General features: G+C 37.2%; 1 protein-coding gene across 18 annotated transcripts in view; it reads right to left on the reverse strand.

The window, feature by feature from the left end:
- Positions 1–371: 371 nt before the first annotated feature.
- The window catches only part of neb (nebulin), a gene marked incomplete at its 3' end in the record, with an annotated part of 60,741 nt that continues 35,909 nt past the window's right edge, over positions 372–25,203 (reverse strand). For 4 of the 18 annotated variants that reach the window (XM_082175555.1, XM_082175551.1, XM_082175552.1 and 1 more), the window contains 47 exons: positions 25,080–25,184; positions 24,885–24,992; positions 24,691–24,798; positions 24,489–24,596; positions 24,294–24,398; positions 24,107–24,211; positions 23,892–23,990; positions 23,680–23,784; positions 23,462–23,566; positions 22,832–22,936; positions 22,632–22,736; positions 22,436–22,540; positions 22,241–22,345; positions 22,020–22,124; positions 21,630–21,734; positions 20,250–20,354; positions 18,845–18,946; positions 18,409–18,516; positions 18,211–18,315; positions 18,021–18,125; positions 17,829–17,933; positions 17,641–17,745; positions 17,430–17,540; positions 17,212–17,322; positions 17,031–17,132; positions 16,424–16,528; positions 13,921–14,034; positions 13,709–13,813; positions 12,344–12,448; positions 11,675–11,779; positions 11,144–11,254; positions 9,874–9,984; positions 9,311–9,424; positions 9,097–9,201; positions 8,522–8,626; positions 8,082–8,186; positions 7,458–7,550; positions 6,959–7,051; positions 5,879–5,971; positions 4,991–5,083; positions 4,453–4,545; positions 3,972–4,079; positions 2,843–3,029; positions 2,585–2,677; positions 2,205–2,348; positions 1,332–1,435; positions 372–1,197 (listed from right to left, as the gene is read on the reverse strand). In XM_082175555.1, coding sequence (XP_082031681.1) covers positions 1,024–1,197; positions 1,332–1,435; positions 2,205–2,348; positions 2,585–2,677; positions 2,843–3,029; positions 3,972–4,079; positions 4,453–4,545; positions 4,991–5,083; positions 5,879–5,971; positions 6,959–7,051; positions 7,458–7,550; positions 8,082–8,186; positions 8,522–8,626; positions 9,097–9,201; positions 9,311–9,424; positions 9,874–9,984; positions 11,144–11,254; positions 11,675–11,779; positions 12,344–12,448; positions 13,709–13,813; positions 13,921–14,034; positions 16,424–16,528; positions 17,031–17,132; positions 17,212–17,322; positions 17,430–17,540; positions 17,641–17,745; positions 17,829–17,933; positions 18,021–18,125; positions 18,211–18,315; positions 18,409–18,516; positions 18,845–18,946; positions 20,250–20,354; positions 21,630–21,734; positions 22,020–22,124; positions 22,241–22,345; positions 22,436–22,540; positions 22,632–22,736; positions 22,832–22,936; positions 23,462–23,566; positions 23,680–23,784; positions 23,892–23,990; positions 24,107–24,211; positions 24,294–24,398; positions 24,489–24,596; positions 24,691–24,798; positions 24,885–24,992; positions 25,080–25,184 — 5,097 coding nt within the window. Of the gene's footprint in view, positions 1,198–1,331; positions 1,436–2,204; positions 2,349–2,584; positions 2,678–2,842; positions 3,030–3,971; positions 4,080–4,452; positions 4,546–4,990; positions 5,084–5,878; positions 5,972–6,958; positions 7,052–7,457; positions 7,551–8,081; positions 8,187–8,521; positions 8,627–9,096; positions 9,202–9,310; positions 9,425–9,873; positions 9,985–11,143; positions 11,255–11,674; positions 11,780–12,343; positions 12,449–13,708; positions 13,814–13,920; positions 14,035–16,423; positions 16,529–17,030; positions 17,133–17,211; positions 17,323–17,429; positions 17,541–17,640; positions 17,746–17,828; positions 17,934–18,020; positions 18,126–18,210; positions 18,316–18,408; positions 18,517–18,844; positions 18,947–20,249; positions 20,355–20,784; positions 20,887–21,629; positions 21,735–22,019; positions 22,125–22,240; positions 22,346–22,435; positions 22,541–22,631; positions 22,737–22,831; positions 22,937–23,461; positions 23,567–23,679; positions 23,785–23,891; positions 23,991–24,106; positions 24,212–24,293; positions 24,399–24,488; positions 24,597–24,690; positions 24,799–24,884; positions 24,993–25,079; positions 25,185–25,203 lie in introns of all 18 variants that reach the window. The other 14 variants (XM_082175554.1, XM_082175556.1, XM_082175557.1 and 11 more) reach the window with 14 other exon arrangements.

Consider the following 25,203-nt stretch of genomic DNA (forward strand, 5'->3'; position numbering starts at 1 on the left):
GTTAATGTTATCCAGCTCTTGAATGAAATGAACCTATATATCAAACTGAAATAGTCTTTACAGAGGCACACATTATGGGATGGTTTCACAGATTAAATGAAAATGGGTTAAATACTATTAAAGTGGTACACAAATGGAGGGACAAAAATTTGTGAATATTAAAAATGTTGTCATTTGTGTTGCTAAGATGAATGAAAATTAGAGGTTTGGAACGACATGAGAGTACATTAAATAAATGAAACATTTGTATGATATATTTTAAACTTAAAAAAAAATGTCAACCACATTCAAAAGTCAACCCTTTGTTGTTGACCAATATTTAATAATAATAATAATAATCTTGTCACAAAATCCATGACAGGAAACAGATATAATGCAGAAGCGTGGTGTGCTTTATTGGCTACTGATTCAAGGTATACATCTTCCTTAATCCCACACCCACAGAATCAAAGAAACAAAACACATGCACATAGTGGCCAGCCTTCAGCAAGGGAGGGAGGAGGCTTGTTTTAAATCAATAAATTTCACTTTAGAGTAACTGATGACGTGTCCTCAACATTCTGAAGTGTTTTTTTTTTTTTTTTTTTTTTTCATGTGGCAACTTTAGTGCCTCTGTTCGGTTTTTATAAAACACTGAACTTCTGGTTTTCCTTTTCACATATAAAGTGAACCATGAGCCCATCTCTCTTTGTGCAAAAGTTTCATTGTTAAAACTTTCAGAATGGCCTTCTTTGAATGTGGTGTGATTGCAATATACAAAAATAATGGGCTCCAGTTACTTAACTGTTAGAATAGAAGAAAAAGATAAATACAATTGTCTGTGACTTAAATAGGTATGTATAGTTTCTCATGCCACAACCACAATAGACAGTGACATGGGCACAAACGAAATTTCATAACAGTAATGTTGACAAACAGTAGCGTAACTACTTAGACTAACAGTACACATAAAATGCTTGTTTCTGTCTTAGTGGATATCAAACTCCCCTATCCACAAGGAGTTTGACAGGGCAGTAGTTGTATTTAGATGGCTTCCACATAGTTGGCAGGCAGCATACCGGTTTTTCCAGTACGCTGCACAGTGCCATACATCCAACCCTCATCAATGGACTGCACGTTCACGATGACGTCACCATCCTTGAAGGACACCTCATCATTATCAGCACCAGCGTAGTCATACATGGCACGGACAGTTTTCTGTTTAGGGCAGAGGGGAGAATATTAAACGACCAGCTTCACTATATGGAATATGCTGTTACTATTGAGACTAAGATATTGTAAAGTATATGCATAGAGTTTATTAAAGTTGCCATTGGTCTCTCAGTACTTACTCCAGTGGTTGAGGGATGTGAGGGGACAGAAGAAACAGTGGTCTGTTGTGTTGCCACAGAGGAGGATCTCTGCTGAACCTCTGTAGTCTTGGTCTGCGTGTATCCTAAATGAGAAAACAGCAGATTTAATAGCATATATACATCTCTTCAGATAATTAGCATTCAGATTTTGGCTCCTTACAGGCAATTTTCAACCGTCATTAGTACCACCGAGATGGTAGACCAGATTAACACTTTTACATTTCACTTTAAAGCCTCAGCAGTTACTATACAATGATAATGATGTTGCATATGGTGCACTAAACAGTTGATGTGCATAACAGCCAAGCACAGCATGGAGCTTATGTTTTAATGGATTTTGAAGATTTTTTCAGGTCAAATCAAACAACTTAAGATTTACAGTGGCTTTGATTACTGCAGAAAATAATTTAAACTTCGCTCAGTTTAAAAAAACTGGATTTTTTGTTTAAATATATTTGTTAATTTATTTTTGTCCATTCTTAATGTTGCAATGCAACTCTTATCTATCGGTTCCTGATTGGATATTGAGATGTGGACATTGCACTCAAAATGAATGAGCTTGCAGTCCACTGTGGAGGGACAGGGTTTAACTAAATGACTAAATGACTGGATAAGTCCGGCATACGTCAGAGGAGTCATTTTCACTGAAAGATCAAGTTATGACATTTTGAATAAACATTACGAGGTCAAGTTCAACGTTTTTTTTTTTTAAATGAACACAATGAATAATTCACTAAAAGATCAATAGCATGCATTGCATAAAAAAAAATAGATAGGTTGAATTTTCATTTCATGCCAACTGTAATAATCCAAACCCAAGGACAAAAGAAATGAAGCACTTTAAACATGTACCGTGTAAAGTGGAGACACCAAAGCCATTGCTGTAGAGCGATGCATGGTGGTCCACGTTCTCAGACACCTCTGACTTCTCATCGCCCACCCCACTCATTGCACTGGTGGAGCGGGAGTGCTCCTTGCTGCGGCGCTGGGCTTGGACTGAATAATGGGACAAACATATCAATGTTCCCTCCTTTTTGAAAGACTGTCTTCAATCGAGGAAGGTGGCAGATAAATATACAACCACAGTGTAGAGAGTAAGGAATAATGTACAGTCATTATATAGTTTAGCAGTCATTAAACACATATCTAAGAGCAAAACATCGAGATTGCCCAGTCAGAATCAAGTATTCCAGAGAGCTGTGTAATAAGGCTTTTTTGGTACGGTGACCCACCTGACATCATGTGAAGACTTCTGGACTGGATGTTGTCCTCGGCAGGGTCATAGTCAAAGACAGAGCCAGGGTTTGTGCGCCACACACGCAGGTCTTTGAGAAAATAAACTCAGTTTTAGTGAATGTCTCTATTCAAAACTCATTTGGTTCCAGTGTATCATTTGTTTATTATTCGTTACATAGGCGTCATGCTTTTCTAGATTTACAGGAAGAGAAATCAGTTTCTAAACTCAAGTGTGTTTAGTGTGTACAGCTGACCAGTGGTGGTCTCCTGATCGTGTTCCTCTGCACGTCTCCTCTCCATCTCCACCACACGTCGCTGGATGCCGCGGTAGTTGATGTCACTGAAGTCCTGTGTGTTCCTCTTCACACGCTCAGTTATGGGGTCAGAGATGGTGGGGGTGAAGCTGCCCTTACTCTTCTCAAAGTCCTCGTGGTATCTGACCTGACAGGACCAATAGACAGCAAAACATGAGTCGGGAGACACTAAGAACCTGCTACAGCAACAATCCGTTTATAGTCCGAAGTCTCGATTGGCCTTTCGAAGGGCTTCTCAAATGAGAAAAAAATGTAGGGTGGGACTTGATTTTGTCCAATGGAAATTGATAGGGTAGTTGGATGGTTTTGGTTTGCTATTGCTGTGATCTCATGTGAGTGACAGGATGTCCCACCCTCACGCCAGTAAACATGTCATTATAGAACAGAAGAGATGAAGGGAAGAGGGAAGGGAAATTATTTTGATTGAAGATTACGAGGGCACAGGAATTAAAATAAATAAATAATGATGTCAGTGCCAGAGCCAGTCTGCAGATTTTGGGCAGGCGATTTGACAGATTTAGCAGAAAACTGTTTAGTGAATGATGGGTACAGACTCAGATTTTTTTTACTTCAGACTTTGATTCCATTCAGGTGGAGGATATCATGCATGCTTGAACTTTTTAACTGATTTTAGAGCTCATATTGTTTTCATTTGTCATGCATCTCCAAGCAACGATGTACATGTTTCTGTTTGAGGTTGTTGTGTTCAGAACGACTTAAAAGTCTGGTATTGTGTGAGTGTGTGGTAGTAGTAACTATTTACAAAGTCACAAGTGTATGATGCCTAGTGTTTTAAAAATGTTCAGGGGCCATGTGCATAAACATAGCCATCGTTAAGACTGTGACTTAAGACCTAGTCTGCCTACTAGCAGTTCGTTTTTTCAATTCTGTTTTTGCAGCATCTACTGACTGTTGATAATATCGAATTGTGAATTTTTTTTGTACTGATCCTCAACCTTGTAACATTTACCTCCCATTTTGAATGCAATAGGGTTGACTTTCACATAATATCTAAAAATCAGTACATTGCAATATAATGATAAAGGTCAAGATGTAAACGTCATCTTACTCCAGAGATGATACGCTGGGTTTCTTTAACACGTCTCATCTCAGGGGTGTCCAGCACAAAGGCGGCTTTGCCCTGCACCTGCTTACGGAAGCTGTCAGAGTATAGAACCTGGACAAAAGTCACAGAAAATACATACATTAGAAACATGGATTATGATTATGTATCAAGACCCTGTAGAAGACACACCGGGAAATCAGGACATTAGACAAACAAAGGACATGAATATGACATCCATCAGCACAACCTTGGGTGTTATTATGAATTCAGACAGATGAATTAGAAGGATCTTCAGAGGGCTGGATTAAAAGTAGGTGGGTCCCGAGATGAAGCTTTGTAGTGATGATGATCAGTTACTGAATTAAATTCAGCATATGGAAGAATAAAGTTAATATTATTAGCCTACTAAGTGAAATGAGGGTATTAGAGCAGTTACGTTTACACACGGCAAACACACACACTCGTGTCCTGTAGCTGTGAGTACCGAGCTAATCTGCACTTGGTTCCGTTTGACCCGCTCCATCTCTGGAGTGAACACCACAGGCGTTCCCTTGGCAGAGAGGTCCTTATACAAAACCTAGAGTAGAAAAGAACAGCGCCCCCAGAGGCCAGTCAGACACAAAGCACCACGGAAGACGCAAGAGTCTCTGGAGAGTCACAGTCACATCAAACGTCACACACAACACACAATGATCTTATATCCCAGATTTAAAAAGAGGAAACTGGCTGGGAAGGGAAAACAACAAATATGGGATATCTGGTGTTGGTTTAATTTTGGATTAGGAACAATGTTTGGAGTTGAATAATTCCCATTCGTTTGAACTCACAGCAAAGGGTACCTAACTATGGTGGAATATGATGTGGTGAATTACATTAGATGAAAATGAGGTTTAAGCATTACATATGCTTCATTTGTTTTGCATCAGCGATGGCATTGTAAGAGTGGAAAAGGAAGAAGTACACAGGAAGCGTTAATGGGGAACAGAGCCACTCTCAAGTAAACCCTGTGGAGCTTCCACTACCGAGCTGATGTGCTTCTGATTCTCTCTGACCCGCTTCATCTCGGGGAGGTCCGATATGGCTGTGCCTTGACCCAGCGAATCCTTGTATTTTATCTACCCAAGGATTAATTACGACATATCAAATAAACAACACACACATTAACCAAACAGCAACAGAATGAACATCCACAAAGATGAAATACACAAAATCATTAGCTCTGTTCCAAACCCAAGCCTCCTCGCTGCCTACGCAGGCGTCTGCCTTTTAAAATTGCATTATAAGTGCCCATAAGAGGCAGACTTGTAAATCTCTACATAGGCAACAGTTTTATATACTACACAAATAGCATTTAGCATCAGAGACTCGACCCACCGCGTAATGCTCAAGTTTAACAATCCATAAAGTTGCCAACTTTTCATAACAGTCTTTGGGTCAGGAGTGTGCCTCTGATGCCTTCAAATGCTCCCTTGGTAGGCAGCTTACTAGGTTTTGGAGCAAAGCAATTGTGTTGGCAAAGAACTGATAATGTTGTTGATCAACAATACAAGTTTAAAACTAGATATTACCCGCAAGGTTTTGTAAAAAAAAAAAAAAAAAAAAAAAAAAAAAAAAAAAGGTATGGTACCCAATTATTACATGGAGGAATCAGTTGCTAATAAATAATTAGCCTGCAGCTAAATAAATACTAAGTATTACTGATAAAAGGGAATACAGAATTTTGTCACATGAGCTACACGAGAGTTAAAACTATTGTTATGAATGATGGATTGGATGCAATGACTTCTTCTCAGGGTCACTAGAGGGACTAGTTTAAACAGATGGAGGCTATAGGGTTTTCTTAGATGATGGAGAGACGAGGAACAGGGAATGTTTTATGGGTGGGGATAGAGGGTCACACCGCAGTGTACCGTGCTAATATTTTGCTGATTGCGTTTAACTCTCTCCATCTCTGGCGTTTCTGAAATTGATGTTCCTCCTCCCAAATCTTCCTTGTATTGGATCTTTACACACGTAGAGGCAATGAGGTAAAAATAAACAAAAAACAAAGGTAGAAAATTACTTGAAATCTTATTAATGTCAATAATTGTTCAGATATCAGTGTGTAAAACAAAAAGACAAAAAAACTAAACAAAATCAATGACACATACATACTGCATGAAAACAAAAGTGTTGAAGATGTAAAATGTCAGAATAAATCATAAAATGTCTCTAGCAAGAAAACAAAGTAGGGTAAATAATTTGGTCATATACTGTGAGGTATGAACACTACCGTTCAAAAGTTTGGGGTCAGTAAGATTCTTTTTAAAGAAGTTAATAGTTTCAGCAAGGATGCATTAAGTTGATCAAAGTAACATATTAAGTATCATTTATTTATACTTAAATGATTTATTTATCATCTACAAAAGATTTCTATTTTAAATAAATGCTGTTCTTTTGAACTTTCTATTCATCAAAAATATATCACGTTTCCACTAAATATTAAGCAGCTTCAATGTTAAGCAGCAACTGTTTCAGCTTTGATAGTAATAAGAAATGTTTCTTGAACACTGAATCATTATATTAGAATGATTTCTGAAGGATGATGTGACACTGAAGACTGGAGTAATGATGCTGAAAAATCAGCTTTGCCTTCACAGGAATAAATTACATTTTAAAATATATTCACAGTTTTGTTAAATAATAATAATAATAATAATAGTATTTCAGAACGTTTCTATTTTTTACTTTATTTTTGATCAAATAAAAACAGCCTGGGTGAGCATAACATCTTACAGACTCCAAAAACATATTTAATGATAAAGTATGGAGAAAAAAATATATACATAAAATAGTAAAGGGGAGCTTTTGGTTTATTTAGGGACGTTTATCCTTACCAATAAGCTGAAGAAGGGGTAAAATGAGACTTTAAAGAATGATAAGGATGAAGAAAGAGAGTATACAGTAAAATGTTTAAAGCAAGGAATCTTCCTCAAAGAGAAAAACACTACCGAGCTGATGTTCTTCTGAGTGTCCCGTACACGCTTCACCTCAGGTAGGTCAGGTATAGAAATGCCTTGACTTAGTGAATCCCTGTATTTAATCTAATACACATTTCAGGTCCATTAAGAGCATGAAAATAAGTGATAAAGTCAGAGAATTTACATATTTATGCAGAAACGGGATGAAAAGGGTAAAAAGAGAGGAGAGGTTGAGTGTTTTTAACAATGAAACACTAGTTAAAGTCTTGGAACCACTTTTGGATGAAGATGGATAAATATATGGATCATGTTATTATATGTTATTAAAAATGATGAGAGGCGTGGCTATTTATTTAAAATTATTACTTCATATTAGATGATCTATATTAAAATGAATGTTTGACATTACATTTTTAAGAATGCTGACAGAATTTGGATTAAAATCATAATTAAAGGAGGCATTATGTTGTTTTTTTAGGGGCTCTCCAATGGGAAGGAGGGTGAATGGTTGGGTCACAACACTGAGTACCGTGCTAATAGCCTCCTGATTGCGTTTAACCCTCTCCATCTCAGGGGTTTCAGCTATGGCTGTTCCTTGCCCAAGCTCCTCCTTGTATTGGATCTTTAGAATTGTATAAGAATAATGAGGCATTAACATTTGGTTTTTATCTCGTAGGATAAGTAGCTTTCATTTGTTTTGTCTGGGGACGCTTCAGAATGTGCCCTCGCAACATAAAAACAGACCAAACATTTGAGAAGAGATGGACAAACAAAGAAACTACAACATTTCAAACACACAAGACAGATACAAACCAAAGAGGTCATATATGTAAATATTAAGCAAAACCAATTGTAAAATGGTTAGAGCTACTGTTTAGAATGAAGAAAGGTCAACAGCATCAAATTTGATGATTACTGTTAGTGGCTTTGCTAGTTTATGACTAAGTATTAGACTACGGTCTGTTTAGGATATCTATATTTATATTATATAAAAAGAGCTGGATGTCAAGAAATGTTAACTTGTGGTTGTAGTGCAGAAAAAAGGAAAAGGTGGTGTAAAGCAAAAAATGAGAACAGAAAAAAGAACAAAAACCAAAAAAAGAAATTGTGGTTAGAATATTGAAAAAACATATACTCATTAGGCAGTAAGTACCGAGCTGAAATTCTTTGTATTTTCTTTAACACGAAGCATTTCAGGAGTGTCCTTTACTGCTGAAACTTTGCCCTTACTGTTTTTAAGGTCAATCTGGTACTGAAGCTAAAAAGAAAAGAGCACAAAAGCAGTCAAAACTGACACAAAAATGCAACAAGAGAAAACAGTGCAACCAAAAATGTTCCAAAATCATTCAAAATCAAGAGAAGTGTGTATTATTAAAATGGACAACTAACTCAGCCACATAACAAATCTGTCTACTCTTTAATATTTCTCTCTCTTTTAATTTTTTTTTCATACAAAAACACATGAAAGACAGGGACCAAAGACAACAAAGGATGCAAATACCACATTTAGGCTAAGATGAATAAAACAGGAACATAATATGGACTGAACATACATAATATGGACTGGATGAAAGCCTGTGGAGAAACACTTACGGTGCTGAAGTTCTTCTGGTTCTCACGCACTCTTTGCATCTCAGGAGTGTCCAACACAGGCACATAGTGTGACATGGTCTTCTCAGCCTCCTCCTTGTACTTTTTCTATTAGGTTAAATAAAAAGTTGAATCATAAAAATCATAATAATAAACAGAGCAATTCCAATAGGGTCCTCACACCATCGGGCCTTAATAAAACAGTTATAAAAACAGAGGCTCTGAATAGTAGACACATCATTATCCATGTATAAGGAAGTAAGTAATAGTAATAGTTAGTAAAAGTAATGGTATTAGTAGTAATTGTAATTACTAATAATAATTAGTAATAGTAAATAGTAAAAAGTGCTGATGATTAACTTTCAGAAACTGATCAGGGGGTCAAACTGAAAAATTATATGTACCGTTTTGTTTTCTATTCATTGTTATATGGAATTTTGCAACCCTTTTACCTAAATGTGTCTAAATACAAATCCATCGTCTTAATAATAAGAGTGTAAAAATAGGTACATTTATACCAATAGCCTACACTAGCAATAAACATCAAAAAATGACTTTCAAAGAAGCAACCCTCATACCTGGCTCACAAGGTTCCTGATCTGCTGAGCGTGGAGGATGTCAGGGGTGTCAATGACTGTGGTGTATATGGCTCTGTCATGCTCAGCATTCTGCTTGTACTTGGACTGGAAGACAAATTAACCAGCAATCAATGTATTTTTGAAATGTTGGTGCTAATAGTTGAGGAAATCACCTCTGAAATACTGAATTGATGGGTTGGCATCATCTGTGTACCTGACTGAGGATATCTGTGGCGTTCTTTGCCCTCAAGAAGTCTGGAGTGTCAGTGGCCAAAGCCAACATGCCTTTTCCCTTGATATCTTGCTCCAGTCCTTTCTTGTACTCTCTCTGCAAGAATTGGGCAGAAATGAGATCATGTCCATATGTTTGTTTATCAGTCATCTTAACATTCACACCAAGAAACATTCCTGTGGGCTACAAACACAAAAGCAGCATACAAACTTTTTTTTTTTTTTTTTTTTTAAAGGAGAATGAGAAGAAAAATTAAATGATATTAACATCAAAGCTGTGAAGGAAAAAGAAGGAAAATAAGGGAGACCATTTAGAATTGAAAGACAAAATGACATTTAGTGGGAGTCTCAGTCGGATGAGTTGAACTGCTTTACCAAACCTGGTTAGATGGCACATCATAGAGAAAGTCCATTAGCTTGATTAGTTTTCTCATTAGCAAGAGGCAAAATAACCCGTTTCTGCCTGATTAGTGTGATGAGGAGGAAGTGGCGTTGTGGGAGAGGACTACAGGTAAGATAAGTCAGTTTGAGCTTTAGCCATCCTACCTCACACAGGATATGAGTAGCATTCTTTGCTCTCAGTAACTCAGGAGTTTCCTCCAGCACTGTAAGCCCTTTACCCTTCACCCCTTCCTCTAGATCCCTCCTGTACTCTTTCTACAGGGCGGAGAAGAACAGAAATACTGCAGACACAGAGCACACACAGACACAGACACAGTACTGCGCCCACTGACATTTCAAAGTCACCAAGCTTTTGCTCTGGGTTTAAGATAATGCTTCACATATAGAATATAATCAAGGTGCATGTTGCCCATACACAACAAGTCATTTATTTAACATAATCTACTTGGAGCAAAGGCATTGCTGAGTTTGAAAAGCAACATGATAAAGACATATACAATATTTATCACAAATGTCACAGGCAAGAATATTGACAAAAACAATGTCTGAGACTTTTTAACATATACATTCGTTTTGCAGCATTCATATAATTTTAAAGCCAAACCAAAATCTAATGAGGTTAAATTAAAATAAAATGTTATTTCATGTGCATGCTCAGGGTAACTAAATATTCATGGTAACCAATATCTAAAGAGAAAAAAAAAGAAAAAAGAAAAAAGTATATATATATATATATATAAATAAAATGAAATATGTTATTTCATGTGCATGAGCAGGGAAGATTCAGTGTATTTAAGATCTAAAGAGGTTAAAATTAAATTAAATTAAATCAAATGTTAATTCATGTGCATGCACAGGGTAACTAAAGTACTGTGTAAAGAGGTTTAAAAAACAAGAGATTTGACCATTAAACAAATGTAAACATTAATAACAGGGTTCCCACATCTTTTGATCAATGAATTTCAATGATATTTCCAGTCAAACATGAAAAATTTAAATTTCAATACATTTTTTTTGAAAGATTGCATAGTGATATATTGTGAGATTGCATAATGATAACTTGGCAACAATAAAACATTTTGTAGGATTAAAAATAAAAGGATTTTGATAATTTTCATAACTTTATCTGGACTGCAATCACAATTTGGACATTTTTTCATGACTGTTGGAACCGTGTTAAAACCAGCAACAGCAGAAAACACACACACACACACACACACACACACAGATGTTGGAAGAGGAAGGGAATTACTGAGAGTGTATTACAACGGAAGGATGGTTCATGCATACTAACCATAACCTACTTGGGTGTAACTGGAAACTTCAAAGACACTCGTGTAAGGATTATAATGTGTATGTGGTCTTAGTATTATTACCAGGATGGAAGGAAGATAATATAAGGGCTTCATGTTACCTCGCTAATAATTTTCGTGGCGTGTCTGACATGTATCATGGCAGGGGTGACCTCCAACCCAGAGAGGTTCTTTCCTTTCATTGTCATCTCAAAGTCCTTCTTATACTCTTTCTATCCACCACAAATATAGAAGAGTGGGAGATACATGAAGCTTCAGGCATACAGATCTAGTACACCATGGTCACACTGGTTCCTCAGTCGAAGAGTGTGACAGTTCATATAATGTTTTGAGTATCTTGATGTTAATTCAAAACATTTTCTCCAGTCAGTGTGTTGTACAGTGACACTATCAAAACAGCCATAAGCATACATACATAAATGCCTCCCATAAATCCATGGGTCCTGGTTGGAAATTGTGGTCTCCCATTTACTTACCAGCATTACAATATTTGTATCCACATACAAGCACACTGTTTGAATTTTACTTAGTATTTCAAAGTCATTCAGACTGGGTTACAAAGTATACTTGAGCTATATACGCTACCATTTTGTTTTGCATTGAATACACTGAGCTTTGGCACCAGTATTTACCTGACTCTGCATATGTTGAGCCTCCTTAGCAGTCACGTAAGTAGGAGTCTCAAAGTCCAGCATGGCTTTGCCTCTTTCTTTCTCATATTTCTCCTTATACTTCACCTGTAGTCAGACAAAATCCCAAAGGTGAATAACATACAAATAGAAAAAAGCTGAACTGATTCATTTAATGGTTTACTAACTAATGATTGCCAAGCAAAGACCACAGATGTGTCTGCAAACTGAATATTTTTGAAGAGTCTAGGCTATAGTTTATTTTATTGTATTTTTTATACTGGATATCAATTAATCTGTCATTTTATATTCCTAAGCACTGAGACTCCTGAAAGAGAGTTTACCATAGGCTCCACAGGGTGGAAAATTCATTAAAAATACAATAGATGTTTATGGTGTTTTCGCAATATAAAATGTCTCAAGACTTTAATGATGGAGTAACTCGCTTTTACAACCATGTGCTTACATAACGCATAGACAAGTCCTTATAAAGCAGTTTTACAGCACAAATGAACCCAAACAAATAAAATGTAAATGATAAATAAATCTAATTTAGCTGCATAAGACTGACAAGTTAGCTGAAATGAAATAAACAGGTCCAACATGTGAAGCATCACACACAGAGAAGCAGGTGACGTCAGCTGCAGAAAGCTCCAGAACTGTATGACTTACGTGACTTTGCAGCTCTGAGGCCTCTTTGTGGTGAAGCTGCTCAGGTGAGTCAGCTATCAAATGGTAGTGACCCCTACTCTCCTCAAACTTCTTCTTGTACTGGTACTAAAGAGGAACGCCCAATAAAGCAGCTCAATAAAACAAAATGGAAATCCAGTGTTTCATCTCTCCCATATTGAAAAGGCCAAAATTGGCCAAAAATGAAAAAGAATGTGGGGACCAAAAAAAGAAGAAGAAGAAGAAGAAAAGACTGATGGCTGTCATGTACACATAACATAATTACACTGATAATGGAATGAGGAAGATTTATTTAACTTCAAATGATCTAATCATACTAATACTGTTATATCATATTAAATGTTTGGTAACACTTTACAATAAGGTTTCATTAGTTCACATTAGTTAACTACTTTAGCTAACATGAACTAATAATGAACTGTACTTCCAAAGCATTTATTAATCTTAGTTCATGTTAATTTCAACATTTACTAATACATTATTAAAATTAAAAGTTGTATTTGTTAATATTAGTTGAAGTACTGTGAACTAACATGAACAAACAATGAACGACTATATTTTTATTAACAAACATTAACAAAGATTAATAAATACTGTAACAAACGGCTCATTGTTAGTTCATGTTAGTTAATACATTAGCTATTGTTAACAAATGAGACCTTACTGTAAAGTGTTACTAAATATTCTAAAATCACACGCTAGAGCCAACGTTCCCCCAAAAAACACCTTCCCCAAAAACCTCTTAGACTTCCTTTAAGGTTATCCATAACAATAACATTTTAAAATCAGTTTTAGATAGATAGATAGTTTTAGATTTTAGATATAACATAAGTGTATATGTTTATATAGAGATATGTTTAAAATATGTTTATATAAAAGCTGTATCAAGACAACATTCAAGTATTTTCTTTTCTAGTTTATATGCACACATCCCAATGAAAATTAAAAAAGGTAGATGAAAAAATGAATAAAAAGGCATCCAGGGAAGTGGGTTAAAAAATATATGTATCAGGAATTGTTACAAGGATTGTTATCAAAGAAAGAAAATGGAAAAATGAGATGTTAGAGTGCTTTTAGAAAAGCACTAGGCATGTTAATAAAAAGAAGAAGAAAAAAATAGAATAGGGTCAAGTGAAAGCAAAAATGGAGCTAGTGGTAGTATGTTTAAAATCGGATGATGAGGGTCACTACCAAATGATAGCCTGGAATGAGTAAATAGATTAAATGAGAGCTTTCTCTGAGGATGATAGATGACTCATGTGAAATTACATGAAGATGTGATATTTCACAGTTTTAGTGTTACAGTGTGTGATGGGAGGGAGAAGAAGCCATCAATAAAACTCTTACATCACTGGACAGCTTGCTAGTGCTCAGGTTGTGCTGCATTGACAAAGACTCTGCCATGTCAGTAACAGGTTTGTGAATCTTCTTCAGGTCACCTTTGTACTTCACCTGTAAGAAATATCCAGGCAAAAACACACCATGATAAACACTCTCAATGTGATATGTGACTGGTAAAATAATGTTTTTAAAAGAGCAGGTTTGAGAGTTTAAAGCACCTCGCTCGCAAGTTCATTGGCATCCTTCAAAGTCTGATAAATCTTGCTGTTCTTCAAGTCATACTGTGGTCTCTTTCCTTTCATCTCCTTGTCAAACTTCTCCTTGTACTTCAACTTTTGAGAGAGGACAGTGACAATGTTAGTTGCTGTTAGTGATGTATTTTCTATCGTATGAGCCAAAATGCTTGCAAAAGTACAGAGACATGAATCGTTTCATGCAATCATCAGTTGAAAGAAAGGGAAACTGAAAAGAATCTCGTTACAACAGGGTTTCAGTTGGGTCTAATACAGTACAATTCAGATCAAGTTCACATTGTACTAGCCCCAAATGGGATGACCAACACAAAGTTCAGAGCATTCAAAAGCATCACATCCAACATATACTGTTTGTGTGCACATAAAGCTGAAGTGTGTGATTTCTGTGCCACTAGCATCACTGAACCAACGGGGTGCAACAGGGCCAAGACTGACTCAATTACGTCATTTGCAGTGCTTCATGGGAGTGAATAAGCACTAAAGAGTTCTTATGGCGAATTTTCTTGGACTCTCTGATTGGTGGAGTTTTCTTTACAGAATCATGGGTAATGTTTAACAGAAATTACACAGTTACACATAACTATTTAAAAAATATTTTGGAAAAATGCAGGCTGATGGCTTTAACAAACGCACATATCATTGGTTAACCTTGTTGCTCACAGTAGGTCTGTCTTTAAAAGTTATTGTTAACTTGAATGAGATTTTTACTTTCAGAACCCGACTCACACTCTATTGCTAAAGAAGTTTCCTAACACTTCATCTGTTTGCCATTGGTTAAACAAACAGAAAATCCCATCCCAAACTCAAGCTGTTGGTTAAGCCAATGTTACTGTATCCGTCAATACAATGTATCTGTTTTGATTGTGGCAAAATGTCTTTGTACTTGTCTTTAATGGGTTAGTTTGCCTAAAAATATAACACAAATTAAGATATTTTTTATTTAAATCTGAGGGATTTCTGTCCCTTCACTAAAAAATCCATTCACCCAAAACTCTTCAGAAGACTTTGATTAAACCGCTCCTCGATTTATATGGATTACGTGAACTATGTCTTTATTAACTTTTTAAAGCATCAAATATTTAGATGAATGGAGGTTCAAAAGAGGGACAGAATTCTATTAAAATATCTTCATTTGTTTTTCAAAGATGAACAAATGTCTTATGGATTTGGAACAAAATGATGGTGAGTTAATTATGACAGTATTTTCATTTTTGGGTGAACTAACCCTAATTAAAGAAAAATTACACACTTCAGCTTTAACTGGAGGGAAGGTTGTAAAGAGGTTGAATCTTTTCCCAAAGATTCTGGGAAAAAAAAGCTCCAGATCTGTGGAGGAATCAAATTTGTGACATCAAGCAAAGAGAGTCACATGAGGAGTGTGTAGACCAAATAATTGAGATCAACAATAAATCATCAAGTGTGTTTTTGGTTTCTAAAAGGTAGTATTTATTTAATTCTGTATATCATATAACTGATGAATAGTGTTGCTAATTGAATCTGCACACTCCTCGATACAACAGCATGTCAAAGAATGCAACAGCAAACTGGACACCAGTTTTGACGATTTAAACAAGAGATACAGGTCATTCATATGTCCAAAAACATTTAGCATGCCAGACAAATAGTCTGAAATGGGGGGAAAATGCTAGAGATGACAAACAACTGTGATAGAGTGCTGGTCTTTAAGCCTATGCCTGGCAACAAGGCAAAAGCTTGCATGACAAACACAAAAAGAGACAAAAGCAGCAACAAAAAGACGCAAAAAAAACTAAATGGCTGGGAATGTAAAATTAAGTGGGCAAAAACATTGAAAACCAACAAGAATATTTCAATGTCTGCAGGGCCCAAAAATCGTATCAAATTGAGTGCCACTGGAGTACAACGACTAGGTCAGTCCGAGGGAAAGAACATAGACACTACACAGACAGAGAAGTGCAAATGTTACTCCCAGGGGCCAGGGGCCCTTCTTACATCACTAGTCAGAGCACTCATTTTCTTAATGTGCCGCATCTGAGGAGTGTCAAAGGAAGCAGCACCATGGAGGGATGGCGTTTCCTCCACCTAAAAAAAGCGCAGTGAAATGGCAGGGTAACATCAATGAGATGGGACAAAACAGAGAGAGTCAGATGGATAGACATGAATAAATACAGGGTAGATAGGTAAGGAGATGAGGTGGAACAGATCACAAGAGACACTCAGGGCTCGCATAGACAATGACGGTATTAATAATGATGGGCATGAGAAGCACTGCTAAGGCGTTCTACCAGTACACTACAGTGAATCTACCACTACAGCTATCTTTGAGTATTACTGCATATGCAGCTGCCATGATGGTGAAGGTGTAAGGAAACCAGTGTCAAATACATATCCAGTGGCTTCAAACTAAACCCCTGTGTTCCTTGCAGATGAATACAATGAAAGTCTATTGACCACATCATGTCTAGTGTGAAGCTGGTAACGGTATTACCTGACTGGTCAGTTTGGACACCTCAGTGGCCAGGGCGATATCAGGACGGCCGAGCAGCGTTCCACCACGGCTGGCCTCCTGACGAGCTTTATCACGGTATCCAATCTACAAGAACAGATTTTGCAACCCTTACTACTTACAATTATAATAACAACACATACTTTTTTGTCAAGACTTCACTACAGAGGTTTGAATACTATCCCCCAAAATTAAAACTCTGTCATCATTTACTTTCATTCCACCAAAAAATTTTATGCATAAGTGATTAAGAGATCGTAAAAGTATTCATATAAATTGTGTGGTTTAATACAAGTCTTCTGTTAAGACATGATTGCTTGCTTTATATGATTTAATTTATGCTTTTATTCACATATAAAGATTTATCAATATACATACATAGAGCACATCAAATATGGTAAATACGGAGGCGCAAATGTGCTGCTTACTGTGAAACCAATAAGGTTTACTCTCAGACGTCAAGCAAGCATGGTTGAGCTGCCGTTGACAATGTTTGAAAGTCTTATCGGTTTGGAACGTAATAAGGGTGTGTAATTGATAATATAATAAAACATTTTTGGGTGAACTGTCCCTTTAAAGTGACCCTCACCTCACTGACGAGCTTAGCAGTTTGAGTGGCTTTCCTGATGTCTGGGCGGTCAGCAACCGAGGTGTATGTCAACTTGGCTTTAGCTTCCTGCTTATAGGCGATCTACACAAGGAGAGACGAGAGATTTAAAATGTTCTAGATTAAAAAAATTAGTTGAAGCAGATACATGTTAGTTCCTTACGTTGCTTTGGTTTTTGGACACTTCCATGGCATGTTGAACATCGGGAGGAGCAATCATTTGATTGTAATTAGACTTGCCTTTCTCCTTCTCAAACTTTTCCTTGTACAATTTCTGTGGAAAGATCGTGTGAGATTATGATTGGTGATCGCAATACAGTATAATCCCTACAATTGAGGTTTCTTACAATAATGGGGTGAAAACTGAGTATTTCAACTTACAGCACTTGTCATTTTGGCCATCTCTTTGCTGTGGGCAGTGTCACGAGTTTCAGCAAGTGTAGTGAAGCCACCTGACTGATGATCCTTTTTGCTAGCCTTCTTGTATTTGGACTGCAGAAAAACGTGTAAAAAATACATTTATATAAGATACATGAAACAATATTTTACGAAGCTTTATATTGGTTGTTATTACATTATATTGGTGCTATACCTCAGACACAAGATTGGCCACTGATTTAGCATGAAGGATTTGAGGCGTGTCATGGACAGCCACATAATGGCCCTTGGCCTTCTCATACTTCTCCTTATATTTCACCTGAAGAACAGTGAAATTTTTCGTTAGTTTAGCTAGTCATATATGTTGATTTTCAAATGTCCTGTATGGAAAATGGCACTCACGTCACTAGCGAGGTCTGAGTTCTTCTTAGCCAAAATAGTGTATTTATCATCAATTACAGACATTACGCAGCCCTTCAGCATTTCCTTATCGTACTTGTACTCAACCTGTGAATTACAAAAAAAATCCGTTCATTAATCTGTAATTATTCTCTCTAAAACTGAAACTATGGTTGAAAATGGAATGGTACGAACATCACTCTGCTGGTAACTGTTCCTAGCGGCATGGAGGAAATCAGGTCTGTCCACAGTCCAGATCCACTTGTTCTTGGTGGCCTCATACTTCTTCCTGTAGTCGAGCTACAAGTAGGAGAAACACAAATAATGAGATGCTGACTTGTGATTCACCTTCACAGATGCTCAGTGTAGATCAATGCAGACTCACATTGCTTATGTTCTTGTAGGCCTCCTTGGCGGCACGGATTTCGTGAGCATCAGGTGCTATGTTGATGTGAGCCTTGTTTCTTTCATACATTTCCTTGTATTTCAGCTGTAAAAAAACAGAAGTTTAAAATGAAACATGCTGTCATAAATAGTCTTGAATTTGGTTCATTTTTGCAAACGTACAGAAGGGTAAACCTACATTGCTGGTGATCTCCTTGACCTTCTTCATGTGCTGGCTCGCGGGAGTGTCATTTCCAAGTGTGTAACCTCTAGCTTTGGTCTTGTTGTATTCCATCCTATATATGATCTAAAGAAGTGAACGGAGAAGCCAAAATATAATGCATTCCCATACAATAACTGGATTATTAACTGAACATTAGGAATGTCTACTGTATGTCAAGTCAAGTCAAGTTTATTTGTATAGCGCTTTTCACAATACAGATTGTATCAAAGCAGCTTCACAGTATTAAATTAAAATAATACAACAAAGTTTGTTTCAAGAGGAATTTTATTGATTGATAAAATGTAATTAAATATCCCCAAAATATCCCCAACTGAGCAAGCCAAAGCCAAAGGCTATGTATGTATAAATGCTTTTCACATGAAGGTGGAAGGCAGATGGTGATGATACTCACATCGCTGATTTGCTTGCTGCGCTTGGCAACTTGGTAATCAGGGGTTTCCAGCACTGAGGTGTATTTTGACTTGGCACGTTCATACTGCTCTTTGTACTTCCACTACAGGAAGTAATGGATAAGAAATGATAATCACAGACAGCACATTTCCATTCAAATGAAGCATATCTTACAGTATTATATTTACTGTTATAACGATCACTAAGTAAGATACTGTGATATTTAAGTTGTACAGGGTGGGCCATTTATATGGATACACCGCAACAACATGGGAATGGCTGGTGACACCAAAGTCCCGTTTGTGGCACACCAGTACATGTGAGGGGGCAAACTCCTCAAGATGGGTGGTGACCATGACATATACTAATGTGCCACAAACAGGACCTCAATATCACCAACCACTCCCATGCCACCACGGTGTATCCATATAAATGGCCCACCCTGTATAATAACTGTCAATATCATGCATTAAAAGGGAAGGTTTAATCATGACAGACTTAAGTTAAAGTACATTTAAGATGTATAACAACTAAATTTCTTGCATTAAAAGGGAAGGTTTAATCAATCTATTCAGAGGAGCAAATAATTACTTATTTTTAGCAATCCATAAAGACGCACACATACATACATGCAATAGAGAACATGCAATGTGCTGTCAAACAAAATGGAGATGGAGGTGGAAAGCAGCTTCAGGCAACAGCATACAGAAAGACATTGACAAGTTACAACTTATTACTACTACTGTACAATGTCTTTACCCTTTATGCTCATACTCTTCTGCAAACCTTTGAACATGGTGTTTTGTTTCTAAATGTTTGTCTCTAATTTTCTTTTTATTAGTGCTTCTATTTATACATTTTTTTGTGACATTTTGAACAAATTTTATTTTATTAATTAAAGCAAAGCTATTTTATTTTATTATATTTTAATAAATGTATTTATTTAAACAAAAAAAAAATGCATAATTTATTCTTTGTTCATTGCAAAATAATAAACTGATTTAAAGAAACTAAAGGAAAACACCACCATGACACCTTAAAGTAGGGTAGGTTTTTGCTAGTTTATCAATATTTTTCAGAATAAAACGTGTGACAACTTGCTCGGAAAAATTGTGACGACCTGACATTTATACAAAACATCCATATTCTAACATAGTTTACTTTTCAGTTAAAATCTACTTCCATTATATAGCTAACTACTGTATGAATGCAGCACACCTTTTCCCCTAAGAAAGTTAAGGAAAGTGATCAGTGGATGTGTTTTAAAAGCAGGCTATGGTGGAAAAACCAAAGTAGTAATAGTTAAAGGCTGGATATTACCACTAAAGGTGATGTTAGGGGTGCATTAATGAAGAGATGAGATTTTTAGCGGGCTTGGAAGACTCTACTAGTGGGCAGATGGTTACCTTACTCCACATGCCAGAGTTGAACATGGCAACGAGAAAATCAGGACGGAGCAGCTCATTGCAGCCACTCTTGAGTAACTCCTTGGCCTTGCATTTATATTTTCCCTGTCCATTGAGGAAACACACAAACACAGATGCGCAAATCATGCCACAATTGAAGACAGAGACAGAGAGTAGCTCCTGAAGTCCAGAAAGAGAAGCTAAGTACCAAACTGTGTACTCCAAATAAGCAATTTCACAAGAGGTAACTTAACCTTATCCCCACCTAACTCATGACCTAACAATCAAACTGTTTAGATGGAGCCCTATCTGGAGCACACAGATATGGACCTAGCTGTGCACACTCAAAAATTCCCATTTGGGTTTTTTGAATGGCAAACTAGCAGACACCTAAATCAGGGGAGAGAAAGAGACACAATCAAGTGACGTTGTAGCCATGCGACAGAGCCATCCATTGGATCGGAGACGACCTCATGCTCGGGCCCCTGTATCAGGCGATGGACCCGGAGGGGGCGGCTGGAGCTGGTGGCTTTACCTGACTCAGCTTGCTGGCCTCCTTAGCCAAGATGTTTCTAGGGTCATCTACAATTATGGAGTACTTATCCTTAGACTTTTCATAGCTGGCACGGTAGGACCTCTGCTCAGGATTTCAAAAAAGGAGTTAAAGACAACTGCCTTGAGAGCAGTGAGGATGAACATTCAACAGGAGGAGAAAATATGTCATGACCAGGCCCGGGGTGGGTAATCGGGAGAATCGGGAGAATTCCCGGTGGGCCGCTTCCGGTCGAGTTTACATCTCGCAATTCTGACTTTATTTCTCAGAATTGCGAGATATAAAGTCAGAATTGCGTGAAATAAAGTCGCAATTGCTTCTTATAAAGTCTAAGTGAATTATTATTTAACCTTTACATTATTTGTTGAACCATGGTATTAATACAAACTACACAATAGTAAGAGCTGAACTGTTGCTTCATTTATCCAATTTGGAAAAAGTGATAATTTGGAATTCCACCATGGAAAAAGTGGGCCGGTCTTGGGCCTGAAACTCCCAGGTTGAAAAGTGGCCCCACTCCGGCCCTTGTCATGACAGGTAAATTCAAAGTGAAATTTTTGTAAAGATATGGAAATGTATATATAATTGTCATGAAATATAAAGGAAACTAACAGTTTGAAGTGGTATAAAGCATGTTGCAATAGTTTACCTTTAAAGATGTAACCATTATAGAGGCAGTGGAAGAAACACAGGTTATGTACGCAATTTTTCTTTGTTGTATTTTTACAGCATTCTTGCTAGCATTCTCTTGCTTCATTACTCAAATTGTATTTAACATTTAATATACTACAGTATTATGATATGAAGTCATGCTTCTATTGACTTACATCATTAATCAAAAGGGAAGCATTCTTGGCAGCCTCAAAGAATGGTGTGTCACATGTGTATTTGAAGTTGGCTCTGTTCTTCTCGAATGACGCTTTGTATAGCCTCTGTCAAAAAAAAAAAGATAGAAGAGAGTATGAGGCGGTTTTTGTTGTATGCCATTGAATATTCATTGTACTTTCACGGTAAACCAATGTTTACCATGTTTTCTGTATCCCCCCCACCCCCAAAAAAACAAAAACTTTTGGTTAGGTAAATATGAAATATGATGCTTTTTTCTTTTTTTTTTTTTTTTTTTTGCATCAAATTTTAATCTGATGCGAAAAGGGTCCATAGCTGTATTCATTAACACATCTGTAGTAGAAATTAGTAAAATTGTGGTTGCTCTTTACTTCGCTGTATAGGGTCTTGTTGTGTTCAGCCTGCACCATCTCAGGTGTGTCCCACACATAGCAGCCGATGCCCCTGATCCAGTCCAGATCTTCTTTGTACTTGACCTAAAGTGGAGAAGAACATGTGACAGTGGTTAAACAGCACTATGAGCTTCTGTTATTGACACTGTGAGCTGATGAATTACAGAATAAAAAGAGAAGGTGGGTTTAGTTATACTCACATCACTGACGCAGTCCCTCACAATCCTGCTGTGGAAGAACTCAGGGCGGTCAGGGATGGACTTCCAGGTGCCCAATGTGCTGATGTACTTCTCCCTGTATTTGACCTGAGAAAAGGAGAGAGTGAGTGACAGGATTCCTCACTAAATCACATTTTTCATGTTCAAAGCAAACAAAAAGTCTCTTAGTTTACTAACCTCACTGATGTCATCTCTGACCCTCTTGGCACAGAGAATATCCAGTGCGTCTTTGTCAGCGTGGTAGTGTCCCTTAGCAAGCTCAAAGGTCTCCTTGTAGCGCAACTGGAAAGAAATGATATAGATTGTTAGGGCGGCTCTATAACTGATATTGAACAGGCCAGTAAAGGAAGAAATAAGCATCTGGTTGACTTACATCGCTGGCATTGAGGTAGGCCTTCTTAGAACGAACCAGGATTGGTGTGTCATGAATGGGAGTATACTTATGCTTCATCTTCTCATACTGTTCCTTGTACTTTTTCTAAAGATGACACAAAATATGAATTACAGGCTTTTCTGCATACACACATGTTATACATTGCTAAAAAGGATCTTGGTGTTACATTTTTTTTTTACCTCACTGTACACCACTTTCATGGAACGGGCATGATCCATGATGGGAGTATGTGATTCTGGGGTGAAGAAGGCCCTCTCCTTAGATGCCAGATCAACGTACTGGTACTGTGAAGAGACACCAGTATTATATAGGCAAATCTGTATAGGCAGTTTTTTTTCTGGTAAATTGAGAAGATTTACTAGAACAGATTTAAAAACACTAGGCATCATACACTTGTCGACTTTGTAAATGGTTACAGAGAAAAACTGAACTTTACACTAAATGACTGAGGATCACACACTACCACAAACAACCAGAAGTCCATCTGAAATCAACAAACTCACACAGAAATATGTGCTTGTTGCTAGGAGACGCATGACAAATTGAGACAATTTCAGCTCAAAATATAAATATCTTCCAACTGAACGGAATCAAAATCTGAAGCTTGTGACATGCTTTCTTCAGTAAACTGCATGTCTTTGACTGGAAATCGCTTTTGTTTTTTTACATCAATTACATCAGCGAGGGTCTGACTATCATTTGTAAAACCTTACCCATTTAATTTTGAGCCCTTAGTATGATCTTTTAATTTGACATATTATAACAAGTCATTATTTGCTTAATTAGGGTTTGGGCTAAAAGTGATTTACCTTGTTGGTGAGAGACTGTGCCCACTTGGCTCTCTTAATGTCCAGGCCATCCACAGTGGTGGTGCATTTAGTCTTTTCCTTATTGCCATCAGCTCGATACACCATCTGAGGATAAAAACAGATAAATAGACATTGAAGGATGTGGATAGGCTTTAAAACAGGTATGATGGAGTCTATAACTGAGATATAAAGCTTGAGGATGCAACAAAATCACTTACATCACTCATGTGGGTCTTGAGTTCAGACACACGCTTGTACTCAGGTGTGTCCAGGACCACACTGAAGTTGGAAAAGTTCTTCTTAGCATCAACTTCATACGATTTCTAGCAAATAGATACAAATAAAAAAACGGAATAGTACCAAAAATCATCAGAATAAACCAGTATGAATGAAATGTGGCATGCATGATAATAAGTAAATAAATAATTACTCTAAATTTGCTGATCTCACGGATTCGGTTCAGCTCAGGGGAGTCCACCATAAAGCAGCCAATACCTCTCAGCCAATGCAGATCCTCTTTATATTTCAGCTGCAGGAGATATAAGAACAGTTATTATACCTGAAAATGTCAAAGAGGGCAAATGCAACGTTTCCAGTATGCAATTTGTCGCAGTAAATTTAGGTGCATGTATGGGGGACACCTACATCGCTGTTGAGCTCATTGACATGGAAGCAGTGCAACAGCTGTGGGGTGATGGTCATTGGCAGAAGAGTTCCTCTGCTGTTGTAGTACTTTTCCTTATAGCACACCTGTAGAGGAAAATAAACCATCAATAGAGCATCTGATAATTCTGGTGGTATAGAATGAATTTCACAATAAAGACATACTTACATCACTGATTGCTTGCTGAGTGGCCTTAACCTGTCTGATCTCAGGTGTGTCATACTCAGAGTGGATCTTGTCCTTTTCCTTCTCATATTTCTCACGATACAGCCGCTATGACAAAATGCAGCCTTGTTAATATTCTTGTTCATGATAAAGTTAAAAATTCTAAAGTGAAACGCTCTACATGGATATTGTACTTACTTGGTTGGTGACCTTGTTGGCATTCCTGATGGTGAGAAAGTTGACACCTTCAGGATCTAGTTTGTAGTTCCTGGCTTTCATCAGATCATAGGCTTCCCTGTACTTAATCTACAGAGATTGGAACATCAGATGAGAAATCATGTTGTGAGCAATCATAACATTTGACTCTTTTTTTATTTTGAGAATTGAGGTGTTCTCGTACATTACTGGTGACGATGCTATTGGCTTTGGCCTGTTTGTTGAGTGGAGTGTCATAAGGCAGAGTGTATCCGGTAGGCATACAGATCTTATTGGCCTCTTTGTAGAAGTTCTAAAAAGAAAGAAAGGATGTGGTTGAAGCATTCATCAATGGAGAGACCAGTACATATTGTTATGAATTGCTAAGAGACGTCATACTTCGCTCTGGATGTAGTTGGCTTGACGGGCCCTTTCAGTATCGACAGTCACAGCAGGAGCAGTGTTTTTACCCATGACATTTGTGACATAGTCATGACGGTAGTTGAGCTGCAGACATGAATGATATGAGTTAAACGATTCTGTTTCAATCAAAATGCAATAAAGGCATTCTGATACATGTTTTTGAGGTGTTACCTCGCTCAAGTTCTTAGCGCTCAGCTTGCATGTTTCATAGACAGGGGTGTCCATGACCACAGAGTACTCCTTAAAATGCTCGATTCCCTTAGCTCTATACAGATTCTGAAAGAGAGTATCACAC

Source organism: Leuciscus leuciscus, assembly GCF_965113295.1.
Source record: "Leuciscus leuciscus genome assembly, chromosome: 7".
In the NCBI taxonomy this organism is placed as follows: Eukaryota; Metazoa; Chordata; class Actinopteri; order Cypriniformes; family Leuciscidae; genus Leuciscus; species Leuciscus leuciscus.